At 40.7% G+C, this 26,645-nt stretch overlaps 2 protein-coding genes across 11 annotated transcripts in view; one reads left to right on the top strand and one right to left on the bottom strand.

The window, feature by feature from the left end:
• Positions 1 to 4,630, top strand: part of LOC131109793 (uncharacterized) — an 11,977-nt gene extending 7,347 nt beyond the window's left edge. For 7 of the 8 annotated variants that reach the window (XR_013625724.1, XR_013625721.1, XR_013625722.1 and 4 more), the window contains 3 exons: positions 566 to 682; positions 915 to 964; positions 3,314 to 4,630. Coding sequence is in view for 3 of the 8 variants with exons in the window: in XM_078788657.1 (XP_078644783.1) it covers positions 566 to 682; positions 915 to 931 (134 nt within the window). In the remaining 5 variants the exon portion in view is untranslated. The remainder of the gene's footprint in view (positions 1 to 565; positions 683 to 914; positions 965 to 3,313) is intronic. The other variant, XR_013625720.1, reaches the window with a different exon arrangement.
• On the bottom strand, positions 3,492 to 26,645 carry mybpc2b (myosin binding protein Cb). Of its 3 annotated transcripts, XM_078788653.1 has the most exons (32): positions 26,465 to 26,645; positions 20,780 to 20,797; positions 19,844 to 19,867; positions 19,732 to 19,752; positions 17,204 to 17,224; positions 14,257 to 14,280; positions 13,780 to 13,842; positions 13,543 to 13,691; positions 12,688 to 12,805; positions 12,527 to 12,575; positions 12,395 to 12,454; positions 12,101 to 12,264; positions 11,883 to 12,015; positions 10,428 to 10,552; positions 10,260 to 10,365; positions 9,418 to 9,587; positions 9,178 to 9,343; positions 8,996 to 9,102; positions 8,889 to 8,918; positions 8,262 to 8,404; positions 7,336 to 7,495; positions 7,169 to 7,273; positions 6,911 to 7,099; positions 6,703 to 6,837; positions 6,447 to 6,614; positions 6,260 to 6,348; positions 5,189 to 5,384; positions 4,973 to 5,112; positions 4,756 to 4,915; positions 4,014 to 4,150; positions 3,714 to 3,900; positions 3,492 to 3,601 (listed from the first exon to the last, which is right to left on the bottom strand). In XM_078788653.1, exons 1-32 carry the CDS (start codon positions 26,475 to 26,477, stop codon positions 3,570 to 3,572), a joined length of 3,402 nt encoding a protein of 1,133 aa, XP_078644779.1. In that variant the 5' UTR covers positions 26,478 to 26,645; the 3' UTR covers positions 3,492 to 3,569. The 3 variants fall into 3 exon arrangements, with proteins under 3 accessions (XP_078644779.1, XP_078644780.1, XP_078644781.1); XM_078788654.1 differs by lacking the exon at positions 14,257 to 14,280 and having other exon boundaries at positions 26,465 to 26,644; XM_078788655.1 differs by lacking the exons at positions 14,257 to 14,280; positions 17,204 to 17,224; positions 19,732 to 19,752; positions 19,844 to 19,867 and having other exon boundaries at positions 26,465 to 26,643.

Here is a 26,645-nt window from a genome sequence, read left to right as displayed (position 1 = left end):
ATTCATTCATTCATTCATTCATTCATTTTCTACCGCTTATCCTCACAAGGGTCGCGGGGGTGCTGGAGCCTATCCCAGCTGTCTTCTGGCTGGTCACCAGACAATCACAGGGCACATATAGACAAACAACCATTCACACTCACATTCATACCGAGTAGAGTCATCAATTAAGGATAGAGTCATCACATTAGAGGAAAAAGTTGTAATCTCATGAAAATAAAGTCATAATATAAAAAAAAAAAGGAATATTTTTTCTTTTCTACCGTGACCCTAATAAGAGTCTGCATGTAAGTCGTGGTGAATAAGCCAACATTTTGAACTGCTAATACCATGGAGATAAAATGGGTGTTATCCAGGCCAGGTTGAACACTCTCATTCACACTCTGCAAAAATGAGCATCTGTTATCAACATACAAGGTCTAAAAATAGCCGTGATTCTGGAGAAGAAATTCAGACATTTATAACCCACCAACCCACACAAGAGGGCGAGTCGTCTTTTGCTGCAAATCGTGTCATGTAATGTGATTACTAGCAGAACGGTGTATGTTAATGTGCTTGTGTGCAGACGATCCACAAGTTAACCCCCCCTCCTCCCCGCCCCATCCTACACTGTGCCACCAAAGGAGTTGTGGACACCCTGAAGAACATGGCATCTTGAGGCATCAGCGAATACTCTCTAGTGGTGAGGAATGCACAGTGGAGAGAATTCATTTCAACTGCACTTAAAAGAGAAATGAGCTCTCTGTTTGCGTCATCACACAAGGACAGATTGACACAATCATTATGGCCTCATAAAGGCCTCATTATGCATTTTAATAGAGCGTATGAATCAGTGTTTGTTGCATATTGACTTTTGACTTTGTTGATGTATTTTATGAAAAAAACACTGACGAAACCTTTCCATATTTCTACAGCCCCCGTTAAGCGGTGACGCAGTCAGAGATTTTTCGCTGGGGTGGTCAAGGTGAGACCATTACTTATTACTAGCAATAACTTGGTACCTGAAATGTCAAGATGGCCAGGGGTCATGAGGATAGTTAGACAAAATATACATATCAGTTACTATGGTACCCATTATGTCATTGTATGTTCATATCACCTTGTATTTCAGTACATGACAAAAAATAAATAAATCTAAAAATGAAAACTTTAACTATATTAGGAAAGCAGGAAGTGAACAAATGTAACAGTTACTGATTGTAATAGTACCAGATGGAGGGGTAAGATTTAATTAGCTTTGCTTCTTCCTACTCCTTTTTGACATGTGGAACTGTGAACTGATTATGTGATGCACTCAATTGATGCATGTTCAAATGAAATAAAACCATTACCATTAGCATATAGCTTTAAAGCCCATCAATATGAAGTGTGAGTCCATGACAATATTGACAACATAATTACCTGCCAACAACGTCTTTATCACGGCCTTTAGTGTGATGTGTTGTTGAAAATATTGATCTTGTTTTGTTTATGCAAAATATAATTGTGGGGCTGCACAGTGTACAAGTGGTTAGCGCGCAGGCCTCACAGCTAGGAGACCCGAGTTCAATCCCACCCACGGCCATCTCTGTGTGGAGTTTGTATGTTCTCCCCGTGCATGTGTGGGTTTTCTCCGGGTACTCCGGTTTCCTCCCACATTCCAAAAACATGCTAGGTTAATTGGCCACTCCAAATTGTCCATAGGTATGAATGTGAGTGTGAATGGTTGTTTTTCTATATGTGCACTGTGATTGGCTGGCCACCAGTCCAGGGTGTACCCCGCCTCTTGCTCAAAGACAGCTGGGATAGGCTCCAGCACCCTCGCTTCCCTCGTGAGGATAAGCGGTAGAAAATGAAATGAAATGAAGTAATTGTATGGTCAGAAATGTATTTCCTATCGCGCACTAAATTAAAATGAGTGCAACAGTTCTCCAATAGAGGTATGAGTGTCCAGTTCACCTCCTTCCGCCTGCTCACTCCAGCATAACTGGACGCTCGTCACTGAACGTGCACGATGGGCCTCCTTCCTCCGTACGTTGCTTGTCAACTCTGTGACTTCTACCAGGAATCTGACGGGTGATGACTTCCATCCAAGCTGGCATCGCGCTCTTGTCTCTGTTGCGTGTTTAATTACACTACACACCATGAGGCACTAATGGGCCCCAATGCGATTTGTGTAATTGCGTTACACTCAAGCGACTTAAATTCAGTGGAACCTCCAAAGTCAAACACTATCAGCGCCGCTGGTTGACTTCCTGCTTGGTTAGTACCCTGCACATTCCAGATTTAGCATTCATGGGTTTTTGGGAAAACCACGAAAGAGTGAGCATGCGGCGTTCAGTATAGTTGTCTTGACTATACAGTAAAAAAACACAAAAAAGCCTTTAGATGCTCACTGAGCTGAACTCAGCTGAACTCAAATATTGCTTAAAAATTCTTTTACACCACCTTTGGGCCGTTTGATAGGCGAGATTGATTGATTAGTTCTAGGAATCCACATATTTTCCAATGTAAGTGTACTGTCAGTGTAACACAGTTGAGTACTGTATTTTCTGGACTATAAGTCGCACTGAAGTATATGTCACACAAGGCCAAAAATGCATAATTCGGTAGAAAAAAACATACATAAGTCGCACCAGAGTAAAAGTCGCATTTTTTGCGGGTAATTTATTTAGCACCATCAACGTATTTATTTACTTACGTCATCTTGGAAAGCAAGTTTTAACAATAAAACAATTGAGAACAGGCTGAATAGGTGTAAGATATGCTAACCAATGGTTATTCAGCTACACAAAAAATAAACATGAACAGAAAAGGTGTCCAGTGTTTATGTAACATAATAAGTTTTTTCATTTATAAGTCGCTCTGGAGTATAAGTCTCAGGTACAGCCAACCTATGAAAAAGTGCGACTTATAGTCCGGAAAATACGGTATAAACAGTGGTGAACTGATGTTTACACTTGTAAAGCATAGGTTGCATAGGTAAGATATGGGTTGTAATGGACATAGTTTGACACTGAAACAGATTAATTCCATCGCCGGTGAAAAATATGAGGTGGACCAGTGTCACTGTATTCTTAATGTGTTGTCACATCCTACTGTGTAGAAATGTATTACCATAACGACTCCAGGCATGACCTCTATCCAAAGTTCACCATGCTGGGGAGAGACGTGGTGGCAGACGAGTGGGGGGTGGGGGTGGGGGGGGGGTGGGGGGGTCGAGCACAGGTGAGAGAAAGCCATCAGCAATATGTTCTCTCCTCTGTGCTTTAAATATAGCCTGTTGTTTGGAAATGTCCCAACGTTCTAAACTGGCTGTGTGTCTCACACTCAGGTCCAGCTCTTGCAGTGGCTGAATGTATCCTGGCAGTGGCGCTGTTGTTCAGTGTTGGCGTGGCGGTGCACAGAAAAGAATCATCCTGAGATTATGGACTAAAATACCAAAAGGTACCTCTTTGTTCAAGACAAGTTCAAAGCTTTAGGAGAACTTAAGTAAAAGCAAATTAAACAGACAGGAATTACTTTTTTTTTATTTGGATCGCTTATGACAATGTCTGACAGCCAGCTTTTGGGTCACATTCTTCCTTTTCTCACTTCCCTTCCTGGTTTGGATCCACGGCAACTGTTGATGATAATGATAATATTGTGCTTTTGCATCATTTCCAAATCCAATACATCACATTTTATTCTATAGGTGCATCTAATGAAATTTCTGTATACGCTTCTCCTCCTACCTCGAACATCCAACTTGCACTCCACCTCATCCTTGCCCAGCTCGTTGACGGCCACGCAGGTATATTTGCCTCCGTCGAAGGTGCTCGGCTTGCGAATGTTGAGGGTCAACACCCCTTGGTTGTTCTGCATCAAGTACTTGGGGTCCTCGCCGATGATCATCTTGTTCTTCATCCACATTATCTTAGGCTGGAGAAATGACATGAAGGAATAATCCGGTTGTTGAGACTTTTCCCTTGCTTGTGACAAATGGTGGGGGTGTTGTATGACTGCACAGGCCATGTTAACATGATCATAAATACCTTGGGGAAGCCTCTGACAGAACAGCTGATGGCGGTGGTGTATCCAGCCACCACAGTTCTGTCCATTAGGGGCTGAGTGAACTTGGGCACAGAAGACATGTCTTTCTCCTGGTACGGGACTTGTTTCAGCTCCAGGCCTGTGGATGGAAAAAAAAGAACAATATAGTGCTCCCTCATTCATCACAAATAGCCCGCAATGAGTTAAATCCACTTATCCAAGTTTTTTGGTGAAGATGATCTATGTTTTAAGGCTGTAAAACCCCTCACCATACACTCTAAAAAGTCCAAACCTTCATTTGGATTTTTTAGATGAAACCAAGTTGGAACCAAGAAATGTCCTGATGCCTGTAGCGTTTTTGTATACTTGTTAAAACATGTAGCTCTATCCTCCTTCTGTAATGGCGCCCTACAGCTGCAACTTCTTCTTCCTCCTCCCACTTCTGAGTGCAAATGCAGATGCCTTTGACGGTGCAGAACACTCGGTCGGGGATAAAACTTCAAAGTCACACTGCTAGCGATTGAACATTTATGTAGATTTGGCGAGTCAAACACATTCTGTACTGCACAGGAAGGCACAGAGGAGATTGATTGACGATGGTCCACATTCCCTTAGCCGATCAGGATGCAAACACAATAAATGTTCATACCCTGTAAAAAAAATTCCATGATGTCGCAAAAAAACACTGTACAGTAAATATAGTGCCCACATTTAAAAAGGTCCAATCATCTTATTCCCTCAGACCTGTCTTGGCAATGGTGGCCGTGTTCTTGCTTTGGCGAGGTTCCTCGCTCAGTCCGCACAGGTTCTCGCTGTAGACGCGGAACATATATTGGTTGCCCATGATGAGGTCGGACGCTGTGCAGTTTGTCCGTCTGTTGTGCTCATAAACAGTGAACCAATCCTGGAGAATAAACACATTGTCACACAGTTTTCCACAGACAGCAAACCTTTGTCTTACCTTCGTCTTCATGTCGGCCTTCTGGATGGTGTATCCGGTGATCTCACAGTTGCCGTCATCGGTGGGGGGATCCCACTCCAGCGCAGCGTTGAAGCCCCACACATCAGTCACCCTCACATTCACAGGAGGTCCAGGATTTTCTAAATGGATTCAATGTCAACGTAATGCAATCAGTGCGTTGTGACCCTGTGAGGACGTTTTTGAAAGGGCACTTACCAACGACACGTAGCTGGAAACTGGCCCTGTCCTCCATGTTCTCTATCTTTAGAAGCAGCTCGTACGTTCCAGAGTGCTCTCGTTCTGCTGAGCGGATGAAGAGGATGCTGTCCACGTTGGAGTTACGGACGTTGACCGTTTTAGGGTCAATGGGTTGACCATCCTTGTACCAAGTTGCAGCAGGACGTGGTTTACCCTGTCAGACGAGGTAATGCATAAATTAGGTTAAAAATGTGATTAAAATAATTAATCGTAGGCTGCACGGTGATCTAGTGGTTAGCGCGCAGACCTCACAGCTAGGAGACCTGAGTTCAATTCCACTCTCGGCCATCTCTGTGTGGAGTTTGCATGTTCTCCCCGTGCATGCGTGGGTTTTCTCCGGGTACTCCGGTTTCCTCCCACATTCCAAAAACATGCTAGGTTAATTGGCCACTCCAAATTGTCCAAAGGTATGAATGTGAGTGTGAATGGTTGTTTGTCTATATGTGCCCTGTGATTGGCTGGCCACCAGTCCAGGGTGTACCCCGCCTCTCGCCCAAAGACAGCTGGGATTGGATCCAGCACCTCATGAGGATAAGTGGTAGAAAATGAATGAATGAATGAATAATTAATTGTGTTCAATCACATTTTGTCCACAGTTAACTCATAATTAATCACACTTAATCTCTGATAGAAATGTCTTATCTATAACGAGTAGTTATGTGGTAACCAATTTGATACGCAACTACATCAAATTCTATGTAAAGGCAGCGCTTTGTTCCATTTTGTGTGTCCTTGAACGCATCATGTAACCTTGTCCCACACTGTATATAGATAGACTAACTAAACTGTATTTTACCCTTTTTCTTTCACTTCATATTTAGTCCCAAAATGCTGATACTATATGGGAATGTGGGAATTCTTTGTCCATTTCTGGTCAATATTTGGTCCCGTTAGAGACTCCATTGTCCGAGCTACTTCCTCAAACTACAAACACTACGTGTTTGACGACGACCCTACAGCCCTACTTTAAATACACAGAAGGATAATAGATCATTAAAAATTTGTCATAATGTGAAATTCCTCTCTAACCTGGAAGGGGATGGTCAGGTTGATCTTCTCTCCCACTCTCCTGATGTATTTTGTCCTCAGCTCACGAGGGAGGCGGATCTTGGGATGCTCTAAATGATTTATACAGTTCAACACAGGGGTGTATTCACATTTCTGCCCACTGGTTTACACCAAAAAGTACCCACAGAAACGTGAGATGATGACTCACCCATGATCTCACGGATGGTGACGGGCTGAGACATGATAGCAGGAGGACTGCGCCCTGCGATGTTCACCGCCACCACCCTGAAGTTCATCTTCTCGCCAACTGGAAGGCCACGCACCACGTAGCTCTGCTTCTCACACAGGTCGGTGTTGGCCACCACCCACTCAGTGTCTGCAAATATTCAAAATGAATTTGATTGTTTTGGTTTTGAATTTGATCAAAACCGTATTTGACTGTTTCATTTGACTTCATCAAAGACCTCCATCTTTGCAGTATTCAATCACGTAGCCATCCAGACCACCAGCTCCTATCCTCTCTGGGGCCAGCCACTTCAGGGTGCAGGTGCTGTCCGTCACGTCGTGTACCATCAGACGTGTCGGCTCACTTGTCGGGGCTGAAGTTCACAGAAAGAAAGTACCAGAAGAGTTCTGTTGACAGGAAGTGTGGCGGCCAAGTGTGACGCCTACCAATAGGCATGAAGGGTTTGGAGTTGAGACTGGGCTGAGACAAGCCGATGCTGTTGACAGCAAACACCCTCATCTCATAGAGTACGCCTTCAATCATCCTCTTGGCCTCGTACGTGGTTGATTCGTACACGTCGAAGTTAAGCTTCGTCCACCTGGAAGAGCCTTTTTTCTTCCTCTCCATGAGGTAACCTGATGGAGGTGAAACATTAAAAGACAAGCAAATGTGCATATTTCACTGTAGAATCATTCCATCTTTACCCTTGATTGGTGCACCGCCATCAAATTTAGGGGGCTCCCAGATGATGGTGGCACAGTCTTCTCCCACTGAGGTGCACTTGACATGCTCAGGAGGGTCGGGCACATCTGAAATTTAAACAAATTAGTGTGAAGAATCATCCATGCTCTATCAGAGCAATTTTACTTACCAATGATCTTCACAAACAGCATGGCCTTGTCTTCTCCAGCAGGGTTGGTCACAACGATGGTGTAGTTGCCCTCATCCTCCCGCTCTGCACCCTCTATGACGAAGGAACTCAGATCCTTCCTGCTCTCCACCCTCACGCGCCCAGTGCTGTCTGTGATTGGCTAACACACAGGAAAAGGCATTATTTGGGGTAAGGCGTTCCTTTTTACACATGCATATTTTAGCCATACTTTCTGTTTATGATGATTTTTCACACTTGAATCCATGAATGCACCATAGTTGACTGGCTACAACATATCTTACATTATCTTACATTATCTTACATTAGTGGTGAGTACTTTTACATTGTATACTTTATATATTTCATAAGTGTGTGAGGTATATTTAGGGCTTAACTTAATTTGTCCTGAGTAGGGAAGGAATGCCATCTACTAATAAGTCCCTCTTATTGCAAATGTTGATCCAAACTCTTAGGAGAACAGCAATGTCCAGCTAGTAAAGCATGATTCCAGCCACCCATTTGTAACTATTTGAGGTAAGGGGTTTATTTATTCCAGTGGATGACACACCGAGGGACTAATTGGGGCACGGCATCCATTCGAGTAGGCATACTGTAGATAGATACTTCATTCATCTCCAAGAGAAATCACGTCAGTTGCACATCCTCTTTAAAGGGGTCAGAATGAAAATACCCACATGTAAGGTTAGAAGCGTGGCTCGTGTTTGTCCAAAAGCTATTTCAGATCAGCTCACCAGAGAAGCTTGTGGTCGGATCATCTTAGCGTTTACGAGGAACTGGGTGGAGAATCCGGTGGCAATAGGAGCCCATAACTAGATGTATGGCTTTACAGTGGTAGCAAAAGGGTGGCTACTGTATGTTGCTAGTCGATGCTTGGGGATAAAAAAGTGTGGCTTTTCCAACCTCACCTGTTCTCCTTTGGACCAGACCACTGTGGGTGCAGGCTCTCCTGTAATCTCCACATCCAGACGCAGTTTGTTGCCCGCCACCACAATAATAGTGTTTTGGGACACCATGCTTCCAGTGGTGTCCAGGTGGATCTTTGGTGGCTCTTGAATTGTTTCATAGTGCAAGTGTGATCAGTGCAAGCTTTTCACATTATTATATTATTATATATTATATATAATAATATTCGATAATAATAATATTATTAATCATAGTATAAATTAGATATCATATATATAATATAATAGTAATATATATATATTATATTTATTATATATGTGTATATGTATTATAATATAATAATAATAATAATAAAAATATAATATAATAATAATAATATTATAATATATATTATATATTAATATATAATATATATTGTATAATATTATATTATATATTATTATATATACTATATATTATAATATCTAATATATATTAATAAAAATAATTATATATATATAATATTATATATAATATTATACATATATTATTATTTTTAGTATTAGTATTATAATATCTAATATATTATATATTATAATATTATTATTATATTATATTTCATATTATTGAGGTAAATCAAGTGGACCTACCTTGTCGAGGCACGTAGTCGATCTTAATTTCTGTTTCAAGACGGAGAAGAAAAAGGTTTATTCTGTTTACTGACGATGAACAAGATCACCTCAGAATTGTTTCTCACCCAGAAAGTTGAGTTTCGCCGAAAGTGACAAAGCGTATCCATCAGGAATAAATGTGTAGTCTCCAGCATCCCCTGGCTTCACATCGTTAATGACCAGACGATGGAACCTGACACAAACAGGAGAGACACTCAATATTTACATCAACGCTATTCTATTCAGGGAAGCTTTGCCTTTCATATACCTTCCAATGTGAGTCATTTTGATGCGGTCGCTGGGCATCACCTCCACACCATCCTTGAACCACTTCCCTGTGACCTTTTCATCAGACACCTCGCACTTGAACACAGCCTGCTCTGTTGCCTTCACTGTCAGATCAGCAATGTCCTGCAGCACCTCTAGTTCCTTTTCTGGACAACACAAAGGACAAGTTAAGCTAGGATATCTTCATAATGATATTAGTGTCCAATATTAACAGTAGTACCTTCCACCTCCAGCTCTCCCTTGGTATGACCCCCGTTGGTCCAAGCGTGGTACATTCCGATGTCATCAAGTGTCGCTTCCAGGATGATGAACGTGTGCTTCCTTCCATCTTTCTTGAAGCGGTATTTTGTAGAATTATTATCTTTGAGGATTTCCTGATCCTCAAAGAACCTGGAGGCAAACATTACATGCATATTTCATATTTCATTTGAATTACATGGAACTACAAAAAATATATGAGCGTATCGTCAGCTATAATTATTTTAAAAAAAATAATAATAAATGATATGGAGATAGGCTGCACGGCAGCAGAGTGATTAGCGCACAGACCTCACAGCTAGGAGACCCGGGTTCAATCCCACCCTCGGCCATCTCTGTGTGGAGTTTGCATGTTCTCCCCGTGCATGCGTGTGTTTTCTCCGGGTACTCCGGTTTCCTCCCACATTCCAAAAACATGCTAGGTTAATTGGCCACTCCAAATTGTCCATAGGTATGAATGTGAGTGTGAATGGTTGTTTGTCTATATGTGCCCTGTGATTGGCTGGCCACCAGTCCAGGGTGTACCCCGCCTCTCGCCCCAAGAGAGCTGGGATAGGCTCCAGCACCGCCACGACTTCCATGAGGATAAGCGGTACAAAATGAATGAATGAATGAATGAATATTATGGCGATGCTACACTATGTGTGTGGTCTGTGGAATATTATGTAACAGCTTTTGGTGCCAAAAAACTGCATCACATTACAAATAATAGTCAAGTTCGTTGAACAACTGCAATCATTGACGACAACATTGTCATGTTTAGGGATCTAGTATAGCTTGACTGAATCAAAGGTATGCACTGACCACATGACATGGGCCCCCTCCTCCGACACCTCAACCTCAAACTCCACTCTTTCCCCCACCACCACGTGGTAGTCATCCATAAGCTTGGTGATGGTCACAGGGGGTTCTGGGTGGATAGTAGAAAATGTTCATAGACATTAATAGACAAAAAGGGCAAAGATGACTCACCTTTGACGAACACCTCAGTGAAACACTTGTCATCGCCGACCACGCACTCGTAGGCGGCGTCATCAGCCAGGTTGGCCTTGTTGATGGTGAGCGTTCTGATGTTGCCATTTGTCTCCATCACGTACCTTGAAAATGATGTCAAGCAACATTGATGAAGTGGGCCTGTTTGGACCTGATGCCTTTGTATTGGACTTAAAGGAGCATTGTGTAATAATATGACATATCATCAATGCTGCAATGGCTTGTTACCATAGCGACCTGCCTCTTTAAGTGGTCCATAGTACCGTATGGGTGGACCAGCCTGGATACAGGTTATGTTATTGATATGAATATTTCAGTATGGGATGGTAATGACTTAATACTAGCAACTTTTAGTAAAGATAAGTCACCCCGTACTTCGGTACGTGACAAAAATAAAATAAAATAAAATAAAAAAAAATACAAAAATACAAAAATACAAAAATACAAAAATACAAAAATACAAAAATACAAAAATACAAAAATACAAAAATACAAAAATACAAAAACAAAAAATGAAAAACTAAAAAAATTTAAAAATTTAAAAATTTAAAAATTTAAAAATTTAAAAATTTAAAAATTTAAAAATTTAAAAATTTAAAAATTTAAAAATTTAAAAATTTAAAAATTTAAAAATTTAAAAATTTAAAAATTTAAAAATTTAAAAATTTAAAAATTTAAAAACTTAAAAATTTAAACATTTAAACATTTAAAATTTAAAAATTTAAAAATTTAAAAATTTAAAAATTTAAAAATTTAAAAATTTAAAAATTTAAAAATTTAAAAATTTAAAAATTTAAAAATTTAAAAATTTAAATTTTTAAAATTTTAGGAAAGCAGGAAGTGAACAAATGTAACAGTTACTGATTGTAAAAGTACCAGATGGAGGGGTAGGATTTAATAAGCTTTGCTTCTTCCTACTCCTTTTGGACATGTGGAACTGTGAACTGATTATGTGATGCATTCAATTGTAATCTGATGCATGTTCAAATGAAATAAAACCATTACCATTACCAAGTAATAAATAAGTAATAAACCCAATAAGACAGAGTAGGATATTTGATTCAGTAGGTCTAGTATGAATTTTCACAAGCTTTTTCCTCACATGAAACATTAAATTCAAGGTCTTATTTTATCCACATTAGCCTACATGAGGCATAAGACGTCTTGGCAGTGTGACTTAGTGAGCCCTCTGGGGGGGCTTCTTGTGATGGCCTAAAAATAAAATGTGTTGATGGCAGCATCGGTCCAAAGTACGACTTTGTGGAGGAAGATAATTTTAGCTGCACATTTTTAAAACACTGCCCATCATCTGAGCTCGGTGACTAATTTACAGCCTAATTTTTGCTTTGAGCGTGAGTACTGCATGAAGCTTTGCACACATGTTCCTAAAAAAAAGGCATGTGACAGATTTAGTGTGTGTTTTTATGCATGTACTTGGCAGAGGGTTTGATCTCCTGGCCGTTCTTCAACCATTTGACCTGGACGTTGGGATCGATCACCTCACACCTCAGGACAATTTTCTTGCCCTTGTCCACAGTGTAGCAAGAGTCCAGCCTCTTCAGGAAAGCTGGGAGAAGCACAAACACGGACTGTTTGTCCTCTACTTGTCCTTCATCTTTTAAATACTCTCAAGCCCCTCCCACCTGACTTACCCTCGCTGTGCTTGGGCTCCACAGTCATCTTTTTCAGACGTTTCAGCATGCCCCTTAGGTCGGTGATGCCGTACTTGAAAGCGATTTTCTCATATTCGCTCGGGTGGGCACTCTTCAGCAATTCCCACACGTCTATCTGCTCCTCTTCCTTTTCAGGCCTCTTCCTGTCAGTCACATAAAATGGCGTATGCATGTATTTGGCACCACGGGAGGAAAACATTCTCTTTTAATGAAATAATTACACAGCCTGTGAGTTTGTGCTTGGTAGTGTTGCAACGTGAAGGATGTTCTTACTTCTTAGCGGCTTTGAGAAGAGCGCTGAAATCCAGGTCTCCCTCATCCTCTCCCACATCCCTGTGTGGATGGACGCACGCTTGCGATGAGGATCAAGCATCAGGACACCAAGACGTATGAACGTGCACTTACGCTCTCTTGAACGCAGACAAAATGTCCGCCTGTTCCTCTTGCTGGGAGGCTGAAATGAGAGAAGTTGCAGACAGGGCGCATTAGGAACGGATCACATCAGAACATCAGTGCACACGGAATGCCCGGCAGTCTCTAAACGCCCCGTATTCGCTTTCACTCACCCTCCACGGAGACCTCGAAGGTGGAACTGTCACATTTGTCTTTGGCTGTCACCTCACACCTGTAGCCGCCCGCGTCGCCGGGGACCACTTTGATGATCTTCATTTCATATGTGTAGATCTTTTTTTTTGGAGGGGGGGGGCATAGGATTAGTAATAATAATACATTTTATTTGTATAGCGCTTATTGTACTCAAAGACGCTTTACTGTAGAGAAAAAGAAATAAAAATAGAGTTGAGTAAAAGCAGACGGCGATCGTGTGGTTAGCGTGCAGACCTCACAGCTAGGAGACCCAAGTTCAATTCCACCCATGGCCATCTCTGTGTGGAGTTTGCATGTTCTCCCCGTGCATGTGTGGGTTTTCTCCGGGTACTCCGGTTTTCCTCCCACATTCCAAAAACATGCTAGGTTAATTGGCGACTCCAAATTGTCCATAGGTATGAATGTGAGTGTGAATGGTTGTTTGTCTATATGTGCCCTGTGATTGGCTGGCCACCAGTCCAGGGTGTACCCCGCCTCTCGCCCGAAGACAGCTGGGATAGGCTCCAGCACCCCCGCGACCCTCGTGAGGATAAGCGGTAGAAAATAAATGAATGAATGAATGAATGGTTCATTGGGTTGGACATCGAGCATTGAGCATGAATGGGAACCGTGCAGCATTTGCAACACCATCCCATCATGCAAATTAAGGTGCACCACTAACAGGATGAAACACCTGCAGATTCACATTGACGCGCTAGGCCGGTATTAAAGGTCACGTAAGAACTAGTAGTATACGTCCAGTTGCAATGATGAGAGAGTGATGTGACTATACACTATTTAAGCGTGTCTAGCATAGATGAAACGGTTTCCGTTACCTTTGTATTCCTGTCATAGCTTTCTTTGAACTGCATGTGCTTCCCAGCCTTGCTGCCCAGGTCCAGCCACTTGCCCTTCAGCCATTTCATGGTGGGCTTCCTGGCCAGGGTGCTGGAGTCCACCTTTGCAATGAGGGTCATATCCGAGCCTGTCATTAAACAAACACCACAAGGTTCAAGCAGAACCAGATTGAAACAATATTATTGTAGCTTTTATGCATCTGTGCATGTCTTAACCTGCAACAGCGATCACATGATCGGCTGGCTTTTCCAGGAAGAGCCCCGTGAGCTCTGTCGCCTCTGAAAGACAAAACAACCAAATGATTATCCTTCATAATGTATTGTATCAACTGGGTTTTTTGATGCATCAATGAAACACCATCCCTGAAAAGACATAAATCACATTCAAGTGCAATTATTTTTTGAACAACATGATGCAAATATGCTGGCAACACATTCGTACGTGGAGAAAAGGAGCATCCTGTTTCATAGCAGGCAGGAGAAAAGTGCAACAAGTAGAAAACGCTAATCAAAAACAGAGCACATGAATTCATTTTTAACACATATCAAATATCTACGACAATATGCAAAATGAAAAACCTCCAATGTACAGCTCACCGGCGCAGTGTGATACAACATAACAACACATTGTGTGCTGGTGTGACATAACAATAACAATAATGGCATGCAGTGACGGTTCATCATCTGGCTTACCCTCCCCTTCAGGGTTGACCACAGCTGAGGGAAAAACAATGTGCAGTTATACTGGAGTCACTGGGAGCTTTGTACGAGTGACTTGACCACACAATGACTTTTACGTCTTGAGTCATAACCCAAAGTCATCAAGCCTAATTATTGCTATAACTAAGACTATAACTTGCAATGGCTTTGAACGCTAATGTTGGACTGACAAAATCAATCACACACTTCTTTATCTTATTTTAACAGTATATGTTTGAATTGTGGGCTGCACGGTGATCGAGTGGTTAGCGCGCAGACCTCAGAGCCAGGAGACCAGGGTTCAATTCCACCCTCTGTGTGGAGTTTGCATGTTCTCCCCGTGCATGCGTGGGTTTTCTCCGGGTACTCCGGTTTCCTCCCACATTCCAAAAACATGCTAGGTTAATTGGCCACTCCAAATTGTCCATAGGTATGAATGTGAGTGTGAATGGTTGTTTGTCTATATGTGCCCTGTGATTGGCTGGCCACCAGTCCAGGATGTACCCCGCCTCTCGCCTGAAGTCAGCTGGGATAGGCTCCAGCACCCTCCGCTACCCTCGTAAGGATAAGCGGTAGAAAATGAATGAATGAAGGAATGTTTTAATTGTGGGCTGCACGGTGGACGAGTGGTTAGCGCACAGATCTCACATACTCCGGTTTCCTCCCACATTCCAAAAACATGCTAGGTTAATTGGCGACTCCAAATTGTCCATAGGTATGAATGTGAGTGTGAATGGTTGTTTGTCTATATGTGCCCTGTGATTGGCTGGCCACCAGTCCAGGGTGTACCCCGCCTCTCGCCCGAAGACAGCTGGGATAGGCTCCAGCATGCCTGTGGCCCTAGTGAGGATAAACGGTATAGAAAATGGATGGATGGATTGTACATTTGAACATAACATGTGTACATGCTAGCAGCCCCGCCTCCACCCACTAAGACAAAGACACTGTATGAGTGACAAAAGAGCTCACAAATTAAAATGAATCAAATCAAAAGTCTATATGTGCCCTGTGATTGGCTGCCGACCAGTCCAGGGTGTACCCTGCCTGTCGCCTGAAGACAGCTGGGAAAATGAATGAATGAATGTTTTAATAGTCTGCCAGTGTAGTGCTTTCACCCAAGATGATTATTTAATGCAATGAAATATTTTTCTGCGTCTCAGGAGGTTCAGAAAGTTACTTCCTGCTTCATTAGCCAAACAGCTGGTGTTGCTATAACTCAACCCACATATGCACACTTAAGCCCTGTGGGAAAGACTTTAAACAGCCTCGGTATGGTAAGAACTTCTATACCCCTGGAGACGCACTGACGGATGGTGCAATTCCTACTATGGAGTCAAGCGTCACACTTTTAACCAACACAACAAAACAGCTTATAGTGCAAATAGGGAAATGTTGCAAGATCTTGCCTGCACCAGCAACTTAGTACAGTAAGTTTTTAGAAATGTACTTAATGCTCTGTAAAAGTTGTCACACTGTTTTGGTTTTGTGGAGGACGTCCTGAACCCGTCCAGAAGTTGGCACCAGACAAGACGCCGTTAAAAGGTTTCTTTGGCTCCTGAATGCCAGCACTTTAGTTTCACTTGTAAAACTCGAACCCAGCGTCAAACTGAAGACAATAATGTCTCCACTCTGTGTATCGTCTTCACGGCCTTTGGGTTTGAAGACAGACAGAAGGACGCGGTACAAGAAAAACATGGTTTCGCATCCTCCCTGCAGGACTTGGCATCCTGAGGAGTTTATTAGTAGGTCGTAATGTTCAATTGAGGGCAAAGTCATGATATCGCATGGCTTGTTTGCTTGCAGCAGCTGTTATTGTTCCACAACGGAACCACAGCTGCGTTTCTTTCTCCCTCATTGTTAAATCTGCTCGAGCAGCAGAAGAGAGCTGGTGTTGCACCTTCTACTACTTCTACTACTTCTCTACTACTTCTCAAGTGTCGAGAAAGACAGTGGGACACAACACGGGAAAACAGTTTCCCGTTTTGTTATTCCTTCTGATTTTTCTTGAATTCAATTCAATTGTGTTTTTCACCTTCTTTATCAAAATCCTGGCTTTCTTTGGCTCCATTTTTGGTAATGCTAATGCTAATGCTAATGCTAATGCTAATGCTAATGCTAATGCTAATGCTAATGCTAATGCTAATGCTAATGCTAATGCTAATGCTAATGCTAATGCTAATGGTTTTATTTCATTTGAACATGCATCAGATTACAATTGAGTGCATCCCATAATCAGTTCACAGTTCCACATGTCCAAAAGGAGTAGGAAGAAGCAAAGCTTATTAAATCCTACCCCTCCATCTGGTACTTTTACAATCAGTAACTGTTACATTTGTTCACTTCCTGCTTTCCTAATATAGTTTAAGTTGTTGTTGGGTTTTTTTCATTTTTAATTTTGTAATTTTGTATTTTTTGTATTTTGTATTTTTTAATTGCTTTTCTAATATAGTTCAATGTTTTTTTTGTTTTTTATTGACTCCAATTTTAAATTTTAAATGTTTTTAATTTTTGTCACGTACCGAAGTACGAGTTGATATGAGCATCCAATGCCATAATGGGTACCATAGTAAGTGCCAATATAGTGATATATATATAGCACATCATGACTGGTTCAAGACTCTTCATCCTTGTATTTAGCAAACATCAACTGCTTGTATTGTTTCTTGAATTGTTTCATTGGCTTTTTGGAACATATTCATTGGATTTACAGTATTTCTTACGGTAAAAATTGATGCACTTAGCATTAATTTCAATTAGAGTTAATGACAAGGTTCCACTGTAGCTGCCAACTCCATTTATTGCATGTGAAAACCGTTAGCTAACCTTTTGACCGCTGATAGAAACAACAATAGAAACAAAAATACTACACTCGACACAACTAAGACAATAATGTCACAAACACTTGTGGTCAGTACCTATGTCAACAAACACATTCTCTTACCATCAAAATCGGCTTCGGAATCTGCTGCGGACAAAGCGAGAAGCAGGGGTGAAGTCACAACGCGACAAAGAAGCAAAACGGACAGATTGCATGCAGAATCAAAACAATTGTAGCAGCAAACAAAGTGTAGTGCTTTTTATGCAGTCACATGCAGTCTTGTTACGTGACAGTAGTTGACTTTCATGTTGCAATTTACTGATTAAAGTGATAATGAACTGTAATTATGCTCGTGTAAAGTTTTATCATAATACAGTACCCTTTCTTTGGAGATGGAACAGGAAGGTGTTTACACTGTGATACTTAGAGGTATTGCCGGAAGTATGAATGTTACTTTTAGCATCATCCATGTAATTGTGTTCCTAATATGGTACTTGGAAGCCAAATATAATAATCTCAATGTCCTCCTCCAATGGCAATCATTACACTTTTCTTCTTTCCTGTCACTGGTGCTCGTCAGTGGGTGACGTTACAAAGAAAAACACACAAATAAATTGAAAAAAAGTCATATTTGATGCTGAAATCTCCTGAGATTTCCTGATGTTCACACAGCTAGTATAAGTGGGTTCGATTCCCGCCTTGGGCATCTCTGTGTGGCATTTGCATGTTCTCCTCGTGTGTGCATGGGTTTTCTCCGGTTACTCCGGTTTCCTCCCACATTCCAACAACTGAATTATCCATAGGTATGCATGTGAGTGTGAATGGTTGTTTGTCTATATGTGCCCTGTGATTGGCTGGCCACCAGTCCAGGGTCCAGCACGCGATATATGTACATGGATGTTTACTGTATATAGAATGAACTCCAAATTGTTCGACATTTTCATTTTTTGCATTGAATTTCGAAGTATATGACAAAACAAACGTTCACACACAAAACCTACTGGACACATCATTAGGTACACTTGTACACAATGCAACCCAATCCAAGAGCTGTATTAAATGTATACCTTTATACATCAGAGAGGTATTCATTTCACAGTATTATTATTATGTTTTTTGGGGGGTTCTCATTACATTTTCAGAGGTATTGTTTATATAATTTGTTATGTTTTTTATTATATTATGTACACTACCACTCAAAAGTTTGTGATCACTTGGACATTTTTTGGGCCAGTTTGAGATATGGCTTTTTCTTGGCAGTCCTGCTATGGAGTCCAACATCCTGAGGTTGTGCATCGTTTTTCTGTCCTTGTTAGACCCAGTTTGTGCTGCTCTCTGAAGGGAGTAGTTAACAGCATGGTAAGAGATTTTAGTTTTAGTTTAGATTTTTAAATGGGTTTTCTAATAATCCATTAGCCTTATAAAATGATTAACTTGGATTAGCAGCCATACCAGTAGATTGATGCAGGGGATTGACAATTGTTGATAGTAGGCCTCTATGGTAATGCTAATGGTAATGGTTTTATTTCATTTGAACATGCATCAGATTAATTAATTGTGAATTGAATGCATCCCATAATCAGTTCACAGTTCCACACGTCCAAAAGGAGTAGGAAGAAGCAAAGCTTATTAAATCCTACCCCTCCATCTGGTACTTTTACAATCAGTAACTGTTACATTTGTTCACTTTCTGCTTTCCCAATATAATTTAAGTTTTATTTTATTTTATTTTTGTCCCGTACCAAAGTAGGAGGTGATATGAGCATCCAATGCCATAATGGGTACCATAGTAAGTGTCAATATAGTGATATATATATAGCACATCATGACTGGTTCAAGACTCTTCATCCTTGTATTTAGCAAACATCAACTGCTTGTATTGTTTCTTGAATTGGCTCATCGTTGTGCATTGTTTGAGGGTCTTACTCAATCCATTCCATAGTTTGATTCCACATACTGAAATGCTATGGCTTTTTAACGTAGTCCTAGCATAGAAGTGATTCAAATTTAGTTCTATGCAAAAATGTAGATCGTTCTTTGAAAATCATCTGATTAATTTTAATTGTTTGTGAAATGTAGGAAAATTTATTTTTCTTTGGAAAACAAAGAAATTTGCAAGTGATCCAAAACTTTTGAGCGATGTGTATAAATAAGTATTTTCATGGTCTAGCTCCAAAGTACATATCTGTGTTTTAGTTTTATGCTTTCAAAATTCTGGAATGGTCGTCCAGAAGATGTGCAACAATCCTTAACTTTGTCAATGTTCAAATCCAGGCTGAAAACACAAAGTATTGCACTCTTTTAACTTTTATGTTTGATGGACTTTTATGTAATGATTTTTTAAAAAGTCGTTTAATTGTGAAGGCGTACCTAATCATGTGTCCTATAGGATGTACTACACATTCCAAGCACACAGCACAGCAGGAGAGGGAAAAAAAAACAAGCTATTCATGGGGGGAAAAAAATACATTTTGGGGTTTTGAGGGAAATCATTTGTGGCAAACCTGCAAAGAAGTGATGACAGATTTGACTTCATGCCGAGAGAATCATGTCATTCACACACAGTGAAGCACATGTATGCACTTTGATGTGAATACATTGAAGGGATTACGTAGACAGACTTAAGAGATCGTCACGTTCCGTGTACGTACCTCCATCTGCAGGGGGTAAGTCTAAAGCAAATGAATGAGAATTAACCCTATACTTTCATACATATTAGGCAGCGTGTGCTTATGTAAACACATGATGGGTTAGGATGCCTACCATCTGATTCCTGCTGTGATGCAGCTGCGTAAATAAGAGATCATGGTTAAACAGAAACATAATTATGATAAGACCCGCTTCGACATTAAAATAAAAAATAATAAAAAAGATCACTCAGGCCTGCAATAAAAATAATCAATGCAGTCAGTGAATGAGAGGAAAATCCACATCCTTACTGTCGTCTCTGCTTCATTCCTCTGCAATCCAAACATGCTAAAAAAACAAAAGTCAAGGATGCAAATAGAAGATGTTGATTCAACACAATGTGACAATAACAGAAGTGGTGCATGCGGTGGAGAGGGGCTAAGAAATGCAAACATGCGGAAAGAAAGAGACATAATCACTGCCGTGACAAAGGGAGTGATTGACCTTTGTGTGTTTCTCTCATAATCACGGCTGATTAGTTTCAATGCATTTTCCAACAATCACTTCATCACACATAGTAATACCTTGCAGGCAACTTCTGGATTAAAAATAAACCTCACCCGCTTCTGCAGATGTTATTATATATATATATATATATATATATATATATATATTTTTTTTTTTTTTAGTGCGTGCAGCAAATGCAAAGCAATCCGACACAAGTTGAACAGCTAAACAAACACAGTAGATAATGTTGTCACACCAGGCTTATCAACGTTTGTGTCAGTGTGCCGTCTGTGTGCCGTCTGTGTGCTACTTGCAGCATTATTGTTATTTAAACAGCGGCGCATGAGAGGATGTTCTACATTTTCAAAAATGGTGTTAAAAGGCAAATAAACAGACTTAGTGACAGTCAATTACCGCGGTCAGAGGCCATCGCAGCTCGTGGCTTGACACGGTGAGGTGACAGTGCGGCAACGTGAAAATGTGCAAGCTATAATCGAGTGGCGGCGTGATAATGAAAGGCGCACAAAAGGTCAGAAGGTAAATGGCGGCATGCAGCTGACTTACCCTGCTCCTCTGGTTTGGCTGTGGGAGGAGAAACAAAATGTGACCCTTTGGTTTATAGTCCCTAATACAACAACACATTATTATTATTATTATTACCATATCTGCATAGGGTTTATTAGCTTTTATACGAGTATATCACAGGGCTTGTCAAATAGAGGAGCAATGAGCCTACCCTCATAAAATACAATATAGTTGGGGGGCCTCCATACACCCCCAAAAATAGATTTTCTGTAGCATATTTTGGCTACACGGTGGTCGAGTGGTTAGCACGCATGTCTCACAGCCAGGAGACCCGAGTTCAATTCCACTCATCTCTGTGTGGAGTTTGCATGTTCTCCCCGTGCATGTGTGTTTTTTTTCCGGGTACTCCGGTTTCTTCCCACATTCCAAAAACATGCTAGGTTAATTGGCGACTCCAAATTGTCCATAGGTATGAATGTGAGTGTGAATGGTTGTTTGTCTATATGTGCCCTGTGATTGGCTGGCCACCAGTCCAGGGTGTACAAATAGAAGACCAATGAGCCTACCCTCATAAAATATAATATAGTAGGGGGGCCTCCGTAAACCCCCAAAAATAGATTTTCTGGAGCATATTTTGAGGTGGCGACACAGTCGACGAGTGGTTAGTGCACATGCCTCACAGCTCGGAGACCCGAGTTCAATTCCACTCATCTCTGTGTGGAGTTTGCATGTTCTCCCCGTGCATATGTGTTTTTTTTCCGGGTACTCCGGTTTCCTCCCACATTCCAAAAACATGCTAGGTTAATTAGCGACTCCAAATTGTCCATAGGTATGAATGTGAGTGTGAATGGTTGTTTGTCTATATGTGCCCTGTGATTGGCTGGCCACCAGTCCAGGGTGTACCCCGCCTCTCGCCCAAAGACAACTGGGATAGGCTCCAGCATGTCCGTGACCCTAGTGAGGATAAACGGTATAGAAAATGGATGGATTGTACATTTGAACATAACATGTGTACATGCTAGCAGCCCCGCCTCCACCCACTAAGACAAAGACACTGTATGAGTGACAAAAGAGCTCAAAAATCAAAATGATGAAGTTCATTTTCTTTTATTGTGTGAGTAATTCATTGAGAAATCTTGTTATATTTTAATGTGACAGAAAACTTGCAACACTCCAATAAGCTAGTATTGTTTGCATGTACAGTAAGCCTTTATTCCAATACCCACATAGTCTGTGGGGTGAGGTTACATTGTGTATTCCACATGTGTTACTTGTGTTATTGTTGGTTGCAGCATAGACATCATTACAAATAGACACCACCATAGACATACAGTATGTCAGGCTTCATTAGAGTGTGACAAATAATAAACATTTATTCTTTGGCACCAAAAGAGAATTCCACTGTATCATAATAACATACATCTCTTCCTAATCAATTTACAGATTTTATCATCAATTTATCATCCACATGTTGAGTACTTGACAGTGTATTCCACTCTTTTAAGTGATGTTCCACTCTAAATGCTGGGGTTTATTTCTGATATCCTGACAACCTATGAATGCTGTAGTATTAGCGGTGAATATTAATCTAGCCTGTTTATGAATAGTTGGCTTGAATCCCTGATCCTATATCTTATACGTTATGTCATTGGTTTCACAGGGTGACACATATTCAAACCTTGTCTGGGATCGCCTGTGATTCATCCACATGTGACTGTTGACGTGGGAACACTCGTAAGTCTCGTATGCATTCTATAAAATGACCACTTCTTTTTCGAAATATTTAACCTTTGACACCAATCTTTAAAGCTGGCGTCTCCAAACGAGCTCCAATTACTTGAGGATTTGGGCGCTATTGGTTTGACAAATTAAAAGCATAACAGTTCACTTGAGAACGGCGTGGGTGCACGAGTGCCAAGGCCACCGTCTGGTAAAAGAATATTTGGGATGGAAATGGAAGCATATTAAATACCAAAGTCCTCTCTGAGGGGTCAGTCGAGGGGGCCGTAAAGGCCAACGAGGGTGTCTCATGTCTTCCCTGAAGACTTGCTCTGCTGTTTTTTTTACTTCTCCCTTAAATAGCAGCACAAACTCGACCTTCCTAACTCTTCATAAATTTACGCTTGCATCGTTTGCAAATCTGCTTAAGTCCCGATCGTCTCATGACACGTTTGCCACCAAGCAGCTGCTGCTCAGACTTTAATGTACACGATATATTCTACGCTACGTCTGTCTGTTAGGGAGCATCTGCAGTTTGGCAAGCGCCTCGGTAGCGCCATAATGTGCTACTTGGGCATAATTGTATGAATTGAAGACAATTATTGCACTATGACGCTTTTTGGCTGCACATGAATAAGATAAATGTTTGGTTTTGACATACATAGGTTAGCATCTGCCCCGAAAGACGGCGAGACGCAACACGGAAAACCATTTTCCCGTTTTGTTATTCCTTTTGATTTTCTTGAATTCAATTGTGTTTTTCACCTTATTTATCAAAATCCTGGCTTTCTTTGGCTCCATTTTTGGATCAATTTAGGTGAGAAACAACAACGGAAACGCTGAATTCAAGAAATAACTCATAGCAAAACAAGAAGGTGGTGTTAGTGTGCCTTAAATGGTTATTTATCAGCATTTGGAATTGTTTACTGCATGTTAAATTATAATTTTATATAATTTTTTCACAGGCTTCACAGCGGACAAGTGGTTAGTGCGCACCTCACAGCTAGGAGACCCAAGTTCAATCCCACCCTCGGTGTGTGGAGGTTAATTGGCCACTCCAAATTGTCCATAGGTATGAATGTGAGTGTGAATGGTTGTTTGTCTATATGTGCCCTGTGATTGGCTGGCCACCAGTCCAGGGTGTAACCCTCTCCTCCCCCGAAGACAGCTGGGATAGGCTCCAGCACCCCTGCGACCCTCATAAGAATAAGCGGTAGAAAATGAATGAATGAATGAACTTTCTTTATCAAAATCCTGGCTTTTTTGGCTCAATTTTTGGATCAATTTAGGTGAGAAACACTAATACCAACAACGGAAACGCTGAATTCAAGAAATAACTCATAGCAAAACAGGAAGGTGGTGTTCATGTGCCTTAAATGGATATTTATCAGCATTTGGAATTATTTACTATATGTTAAATTATAATTTTATATAATTGTTTGGCTTTTTGGGACATAATCATTGGATTTACGGTATTTGACTGCTAGCTGTCTGGCAACAGCATGCATCAATTTGAACACATTAAAGCACCGATACCAGCAAACTTAGCTGCCAGCTGTCTCAGCTTGGCGACAAGCAAAGGGCGAATGTGTTAGCTTTAGCATTGGTGCTAACAGCTTCATGTTAGCTACTTTGGATAAAAGGTTTGTGGAGGTTATCTTGGCAGATGCCAGTTCATAATCCTTTTACTAGCGGTGCATATTGAATATCTCGTGTAGAGTCAAGTTTCATCTGGACATATTCTTGCTAGCGCCTCAGTATGGAAAGTAACTAGAGGTGCTAAATTACGTCATAATCTGATATGCATTATTGGCCATTTGATTTGTGTAAAAAAAATGTACACATATTTTCAAGTACTTTTTTTAAATATTTGTGTCCTTATCTATTATTTGTATATGAAGTACATGCACCCAATACTTGTCCATGCGAAGCTAAATGTTAAAATGATTGGAGTTATTCCCGTGTTAAACGATGCCAAAGTTTCAGATAATGAGGTTTGCACATTTGGAATTGAGCCCTAAAAGACGTTTGGGATGGCTCAAAATGCTTGGTTCCATAAGGCGTGGTAAAACTGTTCCTTTGTGATGTCACACAGTGGCGGACTTCCTTATAAGGTTAACATGAAAGGCGATACACCTGGAATAGGTGCAGATTCTGGAAGTTTTCTGTGCAGGTTATTGTGTGTAGCTGCTCTTTTGGACAGCACAACTCATTACAAAGGGTCAAAAAATGAGCATAATCGGTCCCGTTTGCATTGCAATTGCATTTGTATTTATGCATTACTTTGAAGTACGGCCATTTTAAAGCCTGGCTGTGGGCGACGTGTCTAAACAAATGACAGCACTAATGCAATTTGACATTGTGGGGCTTAATGCAGGAAAATTAATTTAACTTAAAACGATCTTCTTAATCATCCAAATATAGATTTATGGCTAACGGGATATTTAGTGTGGAGAGGATGGGGACATTTTTTCACATTGACAAAACCATACCTCGTATGCGGATTTTTACGTAATTATTGTTGCTTTAAAGCTAGATATTGAATGTATTTATTAATATATATTCACATCCAACTTTGAAAATATGTTTATATTGAATGACTGTAAATATGAAGTATTACTTTTTAAAAGTTACTCATGCGGTTGAGGTGATTATTTGGGGGTCTTGAGCTGAGAGTGATGCCTTACATCCTGATTTATCTCAGCTGTCACTTTTACTGTATAACCTGATATGCTGGCATGTGTCAAACTGAACATCAGCGGATGGAGAGGAAGACGAGGAAGAGGAAAAAAAAGACGAAAAGGTCATGGGTTACTGGTGATTATTTTTGGCTGAGCTTCGAGTGCAGAGGGGGAAAAAAAGTCATCTTGATGGATGATTAACTTGATGCCACTTTCATCCTAAAGTCTTTATACGTGGCAGCCGGGGGACTCGAACAGTGGCCTATCACTTGGTTAGAGTGCGGCGCGAAATTCAACCTCAGTTAGCATCGTGTGTGGTTATATTTCTAGGATGACAATGTGCAAAGAAGGCAGATAGCCAGACACGAAGTGGGGAACAATGCACAAAGCCCATTATATTCCCATTTATGAAAGGACGGATATGTGAGGATTAGACGTGGGGGGCGGGGGGGGGTGTCTGAATGGCCCCATGTTCTTACTGCAACCTTGGCCTGTAATAGTGCAGTCATCCGACATCCGACATGACAATTTCTCATATTAGGTTTCTGTCAGTGTAATGATTTGTAGTCCATTTGGGTCAAAGGTCAAGGACAACAACACTTTGAGCATATTATACCCTGGTGATATTTAGACATGCAAGAAATGACCCCAAAAATGTCATAATCACTGGCTATGTGGTTATTTATCGGCTCTATAAATCTAGCTAATCTATATCTATAAATTCATTTCTACATTTTTGTCAGCATTTTATCGGTTAGGCTCAGAAAAAGTTATTATTTTTTTAATATACTAATCACTGAAGCAATACAAGCCTGTAAATAAGAGCTATATTTACCAATATTATGCTAAAACTACACTAACGTAAGACAAGCCCAATGATTTTTCATTATATAAAGTCCCAACGACGTGCATCTAAAGATTTTATGCTAACACGCAACTTGAATGCTACATAAATATATAACTTTATAACTGATGCCAAGCGTTTTTCAGCTCTTTATCCACATGGTAACTAAAAAAAACACAAATACTATAACAAAAAACAACACAACATACGTTAAGTTATTACAGCCACGCATTAAAAAGCCATATTGTGTGCCAGATTGCTGCCAGATTCTAGTCATTATGGATGCTCATTGGGAACAATGGTTAAGCAAGTACAACAAATTAGCTCATTATAACTCTGCACCACTTAAATGTTCTTTAATGATTCATATAATGATTTTTACTTTTTTTAAAAAATCATGCAATATTTGAAGTTACAAACATGACAAAAAACAGCCCATAATATACGCATCAACACTAGTATTCCTATACATTGGCATACCTGCAGCTGGCATGGTTTTATTCCTGTGTCTTCTCTTTGCTGCTGGAAGACTGGGTGCCAACGGGTAGCTTATTCCTTTTATTTAGTTGCTCCTTGCAGTGTTATTCAAAGCTCTCGTGGCACTCGAGTCACCCACACCCCACTGTAAGCGAGAAGCGCAAAGGAGACCGGCGTCACCCTA

Source organism: Doryrhamphus excisus, unplaced genomic scaffold (genome assembly GCF_037039965.1).
Source record: "Doryrhamphus excisus strain RoL-2023G ecotype Guam unplaced genomic scaffold, RoL_Dexc_Guam_v1.1 HiC_scaffold_24, whole genome shotgun sequence".
In the NCBI taxonomy this organism is placed as follows: Eukaryota; Metazoa; Chordata; class Actinopteri; order Syngnathiformes; family Syngnathidae; genus Doryrhamphus; species Doryrhamphus excisus.
This window is presented reverse-complemented; position numbering and strand designations above follow the sequence as displayed.

What these genes read in the sequence shown, in the direction of transcription:
- mybpc2b (XM_078788653.1), bottom strand. An exon ending in TTGTCTGCGTTCAAGAGAGC is followed by an intron (nt 12,455 to 12,526) that starts GTAAGTGCACGT and finishes CCATCCACACAG; the next exon opens with GGATGTGGGAGAGGATGAGG. An exon ending in AAAATGACTCACATTGGAAG is followed by an intron (nt 9,103 to 9,177) that starts GTATATGAAAGG and finishes TGTTTGTGTCAG; the next exon opens with GTTCCATCGTCTGGTCATTA.